The sequence below is a fragment of the Pelmatolapia mariae genome, linkage group LG10_11 (assembly GCF_036321145.2).
Source record: "Pelmatolapia mariae isolate MD_Pm_ZW linkage group LG10_11, Pm_UMD_F_2, whole genome shotgun sequence".
NCBI classification, from domain to species: domain Eukaryota; kingdom Metazoa; phylum Chordata; class Actinopteri; order Cichliformes; family Cichlidae; genus Pelmatolapia; species Pelmatolapia mariae.
This window is the reverse complement of record NC_086236.1, coordinates 32,016,629-32,029,690: the sequence shown is the minus strand read 5'-3', so window position 1 is coordinate 32,029,690 and position 13,062 is coordinate 32,016,629. Positions and strand designations below refer to the sequence as shown.

The window sequence follows — 13,062 nt, the reverse complement described above, 5'->3', positions numbered from 1 at the left end:
TGTTTCTGAAAGCTTCTGTGCTGTAAGCATAACTAAATACTGCCAGATCATTTTGCTCTCCATTAGTCTTATCTCTTTGTCCTAGCACGCTCCAAAACCTTATTAGGCTTTTCCCCCAAGGTAACTGTTGAAACGCCATCTCAAAGCCATCATTTACATGGCATAGATCCTAGATGTGGTTTACTCAAAATAAGGTGTGGTGCATAAGCAACTGCCTCCTATTTAGTGCCACTGAAATAACTGAAAAGAAAATATTGAAGGGATCAAATGCATTCACTTGTATTTTCAAAGAATAAACATGCAAGGACTAGAGTGAAAAAAACACACAGTAATGCACACTGAGTCCTTGTTGATACCATTCATATTTTCAAGGTTCTCACAAAAGCTGTATACAGGGGAATTTGGCTTTGACCTTAAAGCAACTTTTGTGTCCATTACTTGTAGTCAGAAGATGCTAAAATTGTTGGAATATTGATAGACTGGAATGAAAAAGAAAAGGTTTTTGTTTTTTTTGTTTTTTGTTTTTTTTAAACTGAACCCTCTGTTAAGTAAAAATGTTTCATGTCAGGGCAGCATATTTGAACTCATAATTTTAATTCAGCCATGCTCACAATAATGCCATGCAGAGGTCAGAGGAAGCCTTGATAATGTATCAGCATATTTACTGAACATGCGTGTTCGGAGCACACACAATATTGCACCTATTGATAACACAGAATGTCTGGGCATTTAGATCAGTTAAAGGTACCAGCATCTTTAATAATTCAGTCCTTATCTCTTGTCTACACCAACTGACTTTGCAAGACATCACGTAGCATTATCAGGTAAAAAACTTGGAGGACCTGGATCAGATCAGAGTAAAAAAAAAAAAACACTTTGTGAGAGCAAAGAAAGCAGCAGCCTTAAATTTTAAAGTCTGGCTACAGACAAACTGCCTTTTGTTTTGCATGCTGCGACTGCAGCAAAGGTATCTGATTCTAGCTGTCTGATTAGTCAAGACTGTGGCAGATGTAGTTATCTGAGATCAAAGTTGAAATCATGTGTAGCGCTGCATGCCAGGAGAACTTAAGCTTCTACACAGTTTAAAGCAAACCTGAAACAAGAAGCAATTTAATTAAAAAAATAAAGAGAAGAGAAAACAGCAGAAGGAATGTCTACCTTCAAAGAGACAACCCAGTAAACCCTCCATTTCAGCCAATTACATTACAAAGCAAACCTTTGGTTGCAGATTTTACCAGTAACAATGATGCCCTACAGTGAAAAATGAAGCAAATTCATAAAAGTAATGGCAGACTTAATAGTGATTTAAAAGCCACCTTTGTCTTCTGAAATGAACATATACATAGTATGTATAGTTATTGAAAAGTACAGTAAAGCCCAAATGAAACACAAATGTAAGGAAAGGCAAGTTCAAATTATTACCTCTAAAATAGAGTACTAAAAGTCAAGACATTGTTTTTGTACAGAATTCCACTGCATTTTTTTTATTCTCTTAGAACTGATCAGAAAGCTGCGTTCTGGTTCATAAGGCTCAGATGTGAAACAAAAGTAATCATAAATAATGTTAAAATGTATTCTAAAATTCCTGTTTACTGGGACTTGATGTTTAGAAAGGCTGTAAAAGATTATGGATACTACCACACACAACTACATTTCAAACTGTTTCCCAAAATTTTGCTGGACCAACCACATAATGTCACTCTTTCACGGATATGTTGTGCAATGTTACAACTGTGTGCCAGAAGGATCTAAACTACTGCAGATGACTGGATCCATTGAATGGGTGCTCTTTATTCAGTCTCTCCATGTTTTTGCATGGGTATTAACTAGCTTTGGTATGAGGCCCGTCCATTGTCTGCTCGCTCTGCCCATCCTTGCATGATATGAATTAAGATTAGTATGGATAGTCTGAATGAACCACCCAGGGTCTGGTGTTAATACGTTGCAGCAGGAAATTATATGATGTCACTGCATGTATAAGTAAACTAAATGAAACACAATGCAAGAGTTGAATTCAATATGGCTAAAGCCGGTTGTAAAAGATGTTGAATGAAGGACAAAGGCAGCCTGTTAAAATCAATATGTCCACTTCCTGTTTTAGTGCATGCGCAGTTTTTCAAGGCCACACAACTGAGCATTCTTTTTATCTTCTGCTCTCCCTCTATGTTTGCGTGATACACCAAGAATGATTCATGTGGGATATCCAACAAACAATGCCATTATAATTTGTCATTTCTGCATGCTTGGCTCTCTCACTTGTGGTGAAGATTTGGCAAGGTCATCGGATTCACCTGACCTGCTGTAAGGCAGCACAATGAGGGGCAAAAGGATAATACACATGACACGAATTGAAATGGATTGCAGTCTTATATTCCCAGAACAGCACTCCAACAAGCTGATAGCTGACTGCACATAGCAGCTACTCCTCATCGCTTCTGTTTTCTTATTAAACCCGCTGTATCCTCGCTGTGCAAAGCAGTGTGGAAACAGAAGCCACAATGGTGTTAGAGCAATGCCATGTGACCAAATGAAGCTCTAATCAAACAAAGAAGTATCTGTGAACAAGTGCTTGAGCTTACAACCACCCTGTACTCTTGACTCTAATTAAGACCACATTTTGCTGAGGTCAGGGAGGGGTTTTAATTTAAAAACCATTAAGTTGTGCGCATAGTCAGGACTTGTGTGGCATCAAAAGCAACTATCATTTTAATTAAGTCTTATCTTTACCCAATTTCTCTGGCACAAGAAATCGTCATAAATTCTCAATAACAACTTTAAATAAAATGAACAACATGTTGGTAAATGCAAAGGGCTGCTCAAACATTACAAAAGGTACTGACTTGTGAACTCAGGCCTGAGCAGTAATTTGTGTTGGGGTGGAAAATTCTGGAAACTGAAACAGCATTTACCTATCGCCTAGAAATGGTAACAAATGGGATATACAGGACATTGTGGACTATATATTTCATGGTTAATGACATTGTGCTGAAGTTTTTGTTCTCAATCATAAAATTGGTTAATAAAGTCTTCAAAAAGCATTGCTTTATGCTTTATGATTGTCTTTTTGGCAATAGACAAGATTGTAGGAATATCTGTATTGTCAAGTAGGCTGTGTGTGTGAAAAGTCTGATGAACAGAAGAACTCATTGCTGCTTTCACACTTGCACGAGCATTTGATACTAGACAGGAACAACATCACGTGTTACTTGTATCTTGAGTGATGACACTCGGTGCTTTCAGTACATTGTCATTTGTTGCCTTCTATCCAATATCTTAACAGCATCCCAAATTGATGTTGAGGTAAAGAAATTATCTTGTTCAATCTTCTTATGAGACTCAAAAGCTGTCATAGTAATCATGAGAGCTTCTGTTAGGTACACAGCAAAGTGCCACTTTTATCCCTAGTGGCCTGCAACCCCTCCATGCATACAGATGGGGAGCGGAGAAAAGAGCAAGAGCACATTAGTAAACAAAGCCAATGTGGCTCAGTGAAGTTCAGCTTCTCATTAATGTTAACACTTTCCTCTAAAAGTGCACTATACAGAATATTCTTAAAATACTGACCATCACATAACACACAGTGGCTTGTCTTGATCCTATTTATTGCTATCATAGTCTTAGCCCAATTTGACTCAGCCTTTAACATCAATCTCCAATTGTTATGGAATCCAGTGGCCACTTGCCAAATGCCTCATTCATTGTTTTCTTTGTTTCATTCTTTAACTGCTTGTTCTTCAACATGTTTGACAGGATGTGTGTATATTAAAAATATGTTTCTGGACAGTAATACATTTTTATTCTGTGAAGTTGTATTGTGGGTAGACTGGACATTAATTCATTAATTAATCAATTTGCTATTCCATCTTAAGTACAAAGAGGTATTATATGTCGATATGGGTGAGCACCAACTGTTTGGCATGCTACCTCGGGGGATATTTATCCAGAACTCATGCATAGAAGTCTTTAACATATTATAGCTGTTAATTCTTCATATTCTGTTGATAGATTTTTTATTTCAATATTTTAAACTGTTGAACTAAGACATTCATATATTTAACATTAAAGAAACGCCCTGCAGCCTTTAAAAGTGGTTAACATTAATTTAAAATGATTCACTACTTTGTAAAAATCTACAGGTTATTGATGCTTCTTTTAATTAAAGACATCATTACAGGTAGAGGTCAGTATGACATTTTAAAATGTCAATTTTGATGGTTCTAGACTTTGAAGTAAGACTTTGAATGAATGAATTGTCATCATTTCATAAATTCTCATATGAAATATAAAGGTGAAAGACATTCTGATCTACTGACTGACTCTCTGTTTCATTTCACAGGGTTTAACTAGTCACGTGATTACTTTTTTAATGGAAAATCAGAAGTATCCAACCTCAATTTATGGTTTTCACATTCTACTCCATTATAATAATAATAATAATAACAAAAACAGATTTGCACACACATTCCTTATATTTACAGCAGATTAACACAATGTTGTTGTTTTTTGTTGGTTCCTTTTTTTTTGGGGGGGGGGGGGGGGGGGGGTAATTGTGAAATACAGGACCCATTTGATGGAATTCATATTAAGAATAACATTTTTGAGGATGATAATTTTTTTTCTTACAGCACTATTCTATTCATTTGAAGTTGTCCTTGACCCGAAAAAACAGAGAAACAGTAATCTCATTTGAGAACACTTGGTCACTTGAATCATCAAACCCTACGTCAACAAAAACCATGCCTCAAGCACTTCTTACCGTGGGAGGAGGGGCAAATGTGAAGCTCCGAAGTAATCATAAATCGTACTCTGATTGGAACAGTTTGAATGAAATGACTGTGAAATTGACCAATTTCGTTTTTGTTTTTTTTGTTGCCTGTGCTCCCTAGGTGGTCCCATCTTATACCAATGAAAGCTAAGATTGTAATATCATTTTAAATGCCTGTTTCCTTGCTGTGGTAATCAGTCCCCTAAGAAATAATTATTTTCATCTGACCAAATAAAAGTGTCCTCTATATACGCCCCTGAAAGATGCACGGTGGCTCCTGAATCCGTTTGTCCATTAACTGTATGAATATGCGAGCCCTGCAGGCTGCAGACCATATGCTCCACATAATACATGCAAGTGATGCTACCTGGCGATTAGAGAGAAAGAGAGAGAGGGAGAGTACTTCAGGAGCTAAACAAGAGAGAAGATATTAGAGCGAATTCAGCCTTTTGTTTGAGTATTTGCAGCTTTAAATATTGTCCCCCGTGCAGCACCAAGGAAAGAAAACACCGAGGGAGAGCAGGAAAAAATATATAGGGAGTCTTGGCTGATGCATCTGTGCAAGAGCATCCATTTCACGGCGATTACAGTTCGAACCTGAGGAGACGGTGCGCATTTCTTTGAGAAACACGGTGCTTTTCTCTCTCCTCCGAAGTCATTTTCCTAGAGCGGCTGGCGGACGCAAAGACACGGTTACGGGATTTCATAACGAGGCTTTTCGTTTGAAGCAAAAGCAGGTCGAGCGCAGTTCCAGCAGGCTATACTGCGTTTTGTTTGTGGAGTGGAATTTTGCGGTCCCTAGCTCAAAACGCAAAGGGGAATATCAGACGTTCAAGTCCTCTTGGAAGTTGCGCAGTGATATAAAAACATGGGAATTTGTGGTTATCTGGCGGTGTCTGGGAAATGCCTTGTCGTCATCGGACTTAAATTGTTATTCCTTGTACCTGCAGGAGTTCCAGCTAGAAGCGGGGATTCTGTATTAAAGGACAACATCACCGTCAGACAGGGAGACAGCGCCGTCTTAAAGTAAGTCTCGGATTATCTTTCATTGTCACATCACTAATATGATTTCCTCTTGTGCAGCACGGGAACTGATTCCGTCTTTATAGCTTCTATGTCTTGGTCCGAACAGCTAATCAAGTAGTCAGCCTCTACTACATGAGTTACTAAAGGTCACCATAACCTATATAAGAACGCACTAGTGCTCGTTTGTTTTATAGGTGCACATGCAGAAGATAAGTTATAGCATGCCTAACTCGGTGTTTAGCCCCTTCTGCTCATTGCCCTTGAATGTTATTGATCTGACTGGTTAATGTCTTGTCTTGATGCACAGAGCTGAGGTACTCACATTGAAAATTAGGAGGGGTTGCGTAGCCTACTATTGATTTGCTCATGTGATACAAATACAAATGCAATTATGACTTATTTTCATTTTATTCATTCTCTTTGTGAAAAGCTATGTGTTGTTTTCATCTTTTAAGAACTTTGAGTGGTTAACAGTGTTCTTATCAGATTTAACACTTGTATATTTGAACCCGTGTTCTATTATAGCACTCCAGCATATGATTTAACTATGTGTCAACGTTGCATTTTATGATATTTTATTTTTTCTCATCTCCCCACTCTTCACTGTGAGATTATTTTATTTGAGTGTTGCTTGCTTGCTGTTCATTTTGTTTCAGAAAAAAGCAGGTGCGGTGTTAGAAATTCAGAATCCCTGTGAAAGAATGACAGATAGGGTACGGTACATTTGCCTACCCACATGAATACATACATAAATACACACCAATATATAAAAATAAATGATATGTATTTATTAGATTTTATAGATTGGTGACATATGTAGAGAAACACATTAATCCAGTAGCTTTGTTTTCTGACATTGTTTGGGTCAATAGTTTTCAAACTTTCACACATTGTTAACAATTAAAAATAATTAATATGGACCCTCTTCTTATGTGAGAGTCACTTGTGAATCATACTTAAGTAGACAATTTAGAATCTCATTATCTCTGCCAAAAATCGGTCTGTTCTGAAAAGATAAATAAAAGCAAGCAAGTCATTCATGTTTCAACTCCAATGGCTCTTTTACTTACCTGTGAAGCACGCCACATCGCTGGAGAAACCACTGCCTACAAGCTTTAAGAGCTCATCTTTATCAGGCTGCGATGAAACATTTCTGTGTTAAAAGGGGTGGTCAATTCCATAATTATAAGGGAGCCTTCATGCTTTTTGGATGGGATTATGAGTGATTTGATGAGGATGAAAATATTGCAAATTATATACTATGGTTGTCATATTGACTTGACATTGACTTGATTTACATCATTTCCTCTGGGATTTACAAAGTTTACACAGTACTTTTAACTTTTGTACTTTTAACTTTTTACCTACCTGTATCTGGAAATTAGATATTTTTAAATTTAGTTTGAATGAGGATGAAATTGTAATAAATACAGAAAATGAAATGCTGAAAGTTTGTGACAGTAAGCACATGAAAATAATGTAATCTGTAAATGTGAAGAAGGAAGCATATGAAGAAAAATGTTTCTGCTGCAGATGTAAGTATAATTCACAAGCAACTCAATAGACACAGACTTCTGTGGCTATGTAATTATGTAGTAAAATTCTTATGTTTATATGTTGTGGCTCAGTACCTTTGGTTGTCAGAGTAGGGCAATAGAGTTCAAATGACTGTAGGCTGCCTGACATGAGGTACTTGGACTAGAATTATTGTAATGTCTTTTGGACACTATAGTATGTGGAAGGTCATCATGTGTCATACACTGGTTGCACCCCTGTGTAGTCCAAGATGGAACTCTGCCTAGTCTTCATCTTTTCTCCCCTGTTCTACTCTGGTAATCTTTTAGTCATTTCTAGCCTGTATAAATGTAGGCTGCCCTTCCCTGATTAATAGAACTTGTTAAGTAGCCTGTTGGATTAACTAAAACCAGCCATTTCATACTCCTCACACTGAATGGTGACTGGCTGAAATCCACTAGCTCCTTTGTCATGCTGATGTCAAGCTGCAAAAGGTTATGACTGTAGCAGATGTTAGGTTTCTTTTGGCTCCTTAATATTCTCCTTTTCCTATCCTAACATGTACACCCCACAGCAGAGAAGTCATCAAAGAACTTGTTGCACTGCCATGACCCCAAGTTCAATCTTTGAAAGAGAGGTTTAGAAATTGAACCAAAAGCTGACAATAGAGTAACCCTGTGCTGCGCCACAGTGTATCCAATACACTGCCCTTGAGCAAGATGAGCTGTCAGTGAGCTAGTCAGTCCATAATGTAGGAAACCATGCCATCCACATGCATTGCTTTGAGCTTTCCCCCAAGCAGGGGCCACTGGATGATGATGAAAGCAACACAGAAATAATTCTCCTCCGCCTTGCTGGCTTCTGTGGGTGGGAATAAGGCCTGTGGAGCTGCTATGCGATGGCATTGTCCATGTCCACATTTGACAGCTACATGCCTAGAGCACCCTGCAAGGCTGATGCTGTGAGCCCCCTCTGCCTTGCCTGTGATCAGCCTCATCAACCAAATGGCAAAGATGCAGAAGCTTGGAAGGACAGCAGGTGTTGAGATTTGGACTTAGAGAGGTGGTCCAGGGGCAGCAAGTTTTGGACTGGAGGCAGAGGATGAGGGCAGCTGTGGAGCTGACCTCTGATTTGATTGTTTCATTTGACATGAATGGCAACACTGTCTGTGTATTTATTAAACAGTCATTTAATAAGATTAAAACACTGCTACAATTATATTCTAATAACACATATTTGCAAATAAATTATAGTACTGAGAAACTGCATATTTGGGGAAATGCATTATTGCTTGGAAGGCAGCCATGATCTCATTTGTTGCATTTTCCTGACAGTAAATTTCTTCAGGTTATCAAAGTTGTCCTACAACAAGAAATTCAAACAATGATACATTCCACCCTGAACCAGAAAGTGTTTCTATCTCACATCAGGAATCAAATATAGTGATGCGAGCCAAGTGACAGCAGCAGGTTGTCAAGAGTTAAAAGCTTTTATTCCAGGGAAAGTACAGCATTAATGTGATTCTGGCAATATGTTTTAAATGAACGATTGCTTCTTCCGAGCTGTAGGTAGAAGAATTCCTCAAAGGTTATTTTGCTTCCACTAAGCTTTAATATTAAGACAGTCAAGGGCAACACAAAGCAGTATCATTCTGACATAAAGAAAGCCACTGCCAGCGGGAACTTCAGAAGATGTGAGCAGCAGAATAATTAGCATCATTCAGCTCAGCTTTGGAAGCAATATGACTTTTTTCCACAAATACACAGATCACCACAAAAAAAAAATCCCTGGGTTGCACATGTTAGAGAAACAAATCAGTTTAAAGCCAGTATGTGTATATTATACAGGTATGACTGTCTTTAAGGTAGAATGTGCAGCTGCTGGTAATCCCAGCATTTTTCCACAAGCATTTCTCTTTTCTTTTTGAATAATAAATACTGTGTTGTCAAAAGGTATTTGCCCCCTATTCTGATTTCTTTTCTTTGTTTTGTTTTTGTTTTGTTTTTTTGTAAATTTGTCACCCTTACATGTTTCAGATTACCAAACATATTTTAATATTGGACATAGATAAGTTGAATACATAGAAATGCAGTTTTAAAATGATGATTTCACCCAAATTTACCTGAGCCTATTCAAAGAAGTAATTGTCCCCCAAACCTAATAACTAGTTGTGCTACATCAATGAGTCTTTCATATCAATTTGGCCAACTCTTCTTTGGAGAATTGTTTTCAAGTGAGGCACATTGGAGGGTTTTGAGCATGCATGGCCTGTGTAAGGTCATGCCAGATCATCTAAAGTGGATTTAAGTCTAGACCATTTAAAGCCATCTCTTTTTAGCCAGTCAGAAGTGGTCTTGCTGATGTGTTTCAGATCATTGTCCAATTGCATAATCCAAGTGGACTTGAGCTTCAGGGCAAAAACTAGGGCCCAGACATTTTTTTCTGGAATTTCTGGTAGAGAGCAGAATTTATGACTCCATCAACTATAACAAGGTGGCTAAGTCCTAAAGCAGCAAAACAGCCCTAGAGCATCACACTACCACCACCACATTTGATTGTTAGAATTATGTTCTTTTTAGAAATTGGACAGAACTTTTCCAAAAACCAAAAACTTTTGTCTTGTCACTGCACAGAATATTTATCCCTTTGGAGATCTTGAAGATGTGTATGTTTTTTGGCAAATGTGAAATGAGTCTTTGGGTAAAAATGGCATACATGGGAGAGTTCCACACAAAAACCACTCCTGACGAAAAATAACACAGTCTCCTTTTTGTTAAATCTGAATACTGAGCTAAACTCAGGCAAGTGAGGCTTGCAGGCCTCGGTTCTTTTGTGACTTCCTGAATGAGTTGTCAATATGCTGTTAGAGTAATTTTGTTAGGCTGGCCACTCCTGGGAAGGTTCTCCACTCTTCAAGGTTTTCTTTATTTGTGGATAATGACTCAGTAAAGATTACTGGATTCCCCAAGCTTTAAAATGCCTTTGTAACCCTTTCCACACTGACTTTGGTTTTCAACTGAGCTTGAGTTTCCTTTTTTCGCTTAATAAATGAAATGATCATTTAAAAACACCTTGTTTAATAAACAAAACAAAACAAAAAAACATGATTTGGGGAAAATTCACATTTTGTGTGTTATTTGCAAAGAAAAAAACAAATTCTCAAAATATAAATGGAAATAAATCTCCAAGGGAGAAAATAATTTTTCACAGCACTCTATCTGCTTCTACTTGTTTAGTGAATGACTTGTGGCAGTCATTAAGTACCAAGATAAGTGGTTGTGCTGCATATTGTGATGGAGATAGTAGGCAGTAGTACTGTGGAAAATTTGGAACAATATTACCAGTTCTGGAGCCAGAGAGCACTATATTGCACTGCCAGTGGCTCAGTGGACACTGAATGGAGAGTAAAATAGTGTACTAACAATATTTGTTTACAATTAACAACCCATCCCTGCATGTGTTTATGCTTTTTACGTTCATGGTGCTGGTTTGGAGGTTGTACTGCATGAATGTACCATATACTTTAAAGCATAGTTGTTGAGTTAGCAGTAAGATTAGAAAGGTTCTATATAAATGAATATAATTTACAATTTACCTGCTCTATAAAAACATGTACAGAAGGCTTAGTCATACTACCTTCAGGCTAAAGCACCTAACTTGACTTGCTAATGCCCATTGAAATGCTATGGCTAGTGAACTGAGCAGTTTGTAATACATAGCAGGCTTACATATCACCATGCCAGCTGTTGTTTCATGTAAATAATTACAGAAAGTAAAAAACAATAAAGAATTCGAATTACTTAAAATTGAGAGTTTTTGTAATAAATGTGAGGAACACATGATTTTTATCCACAGCACTCATGCTAAGCTACAATTCTTATCAAGTGTTTCTCAAGTTATATTTAGTAGTTGAAAGAAACCTCTGTGGCACAAGGTGTCACCATTCAATTATTTTCACCTGCAAGTGAGGAGCTCCACTGGTAGGGCAAGACATGCATGTGATTTACACTATCCTGAACTAGTGAAAACCCAAGGACAACAGAATATGGCTGACATCTGAGTTACTGCTGGTTGTTTATTTAACTGTAGAGTGTTTCACGGCCATTTGGTAGTGTCATTTTGTTTGTATCTTTAACTCTACGTGAGATGTTGCTCTTTGGTGTATTCCCAAAAGTTAATTCTGTTCATCTGGATGTAGCGTTTTCAGTGGGATCGTTTTTTTCCCCACTGAAAATGCTACATCCAGATGAACAGAATTAACTTTTGGGATCTATTTACCTGGATGATTGAGCATGCATCAAGACACTTTGGTGTATTCTTTGGTGTATATTCAGCTACCCAAATCGAATCACTTCAATGATATGGGAGTTGTCCATATTTAAAGGTTATTCTTTCTCATCTCTGTTTGCACTGGCAGTGATGAGAATATAGTGGAAATGAATGGGTCACACAGGATGGACCTACCCTGTTTGATTACCACAAACACTCTGCATCATTCATGCCTTTATTTCCTCTGTATTCTGCGAGTCACTGTTGATATTCATGGCAGTGGCTTTGGGATGCAGTCATCCAGCTGATATTTTATGAGACACTGATTGGAGGTCTGGCTGGAATCTGTTTGAGGGGTAGGTGGTAAATCCTGTTTTAGATATAACCATTATCCTTGAGGAGAGCTCTGCTCTGGCTTAAGTCTTATTATCAATGAGGGGTAAACATGAAGTCATTGTTGTTCTGCTTCAGAAACCTCTGAAAAGATCAACGGAGAGCTTCTGCTTTCCTTCACTGCCACTGAGTATTTCACTGACAGACCATTTGGAATATGGCTCGCTGTGGCACTTCTCCCAGCTCGATAGATGAGCAGCAGAGATGGCTAAATAGCATTGTAGCATTTTAGCATTGTATAGTAGAGTGTGGAGAAATGAATGGTATGATGGCAGGACTGTCTGAACAAAGGTGCAACTTGGGAACTGGCACAACCTTTTTTAAGAAGATGTCATTTGAATTGCCTTTTGTACCAAGTCAGGTTGGGTGACTCACTATATATGTCTACAGTGAGACATTGTTATGTCTGACATCAGGCTGTCTTATGGGGTATTGCTAAGAAAGCAGTAGTTGGGTTAAACAACTTGTTCTTCCATTGGTACATAAGGTACAAATAACTGTTGTAATAGAAAATATAATATTCCAATTGCTCAGTTTTAGACACTATTGCAGACACTTCTTAAAATACATGTTAATTAGTTCTATATAAATACAAATATATTTACTTTTTCTCATGGTTTTTGTTTCAGTCCCTTGTCCATAGAGCTTAAGGTTATTTGTGTTGACCTCAGTGTTGTGAAACTATTGACTGAATTTGGGTATGCTTTTTCAGATGGAAATCTCTAACACGTAGTCTACGAACTTTATGTACTGAAAAATGAACAGGAAATCTGGGATTAAATTAAATGGAAAATCATTATAATTTTTAAAGGTCAAGTGTTTAGTAAATTAATCGATTGATGAGTTTGCATTTTCTGGTATCCAAAGAGGTTTTGCTGGTGCTGTTTTGTGTTTTAGAAATAAAAATTTAATATCTTGAAGTCTTTTAGGTTGGATAATACAGGACATCCATAATATTATTCCATAGACTAAAGAATATAGACTTAAAGATGACTAAGGGGTAACTAATGTACCAATAGCTGAGAGATTCTTCAATAATTATATCTAGTCATAGCTCTAATACTTATTTGATTCATTTTCTGCCATAGATATGA

At 37.5% G+C, this 13,062-nt stretch overlaps 1 protein-coding gene across 1 annotated transcript in view; it reads left to right on the top strand.

Moving 5' to 3' along the window:
- Positions 1 to 13,062, top strand: part of opcml (opioid binding protein/cell adhesion molecule-like) — a 388,855-nt gene that overhangs the window by 167,164 nt on the left and 208,629 nt on the right. The window contains exon 2 of the mRNA XM_063486143.1: positions 5,716 to 5,791. Coding sequence (XP_063342213.1) covers positions 5,716 to 5,791 — 76 coding nt within the window. The remainder of the gene's footprint in view (positions 1 to 5,715; positions 5,792 to 13,062) is intronic.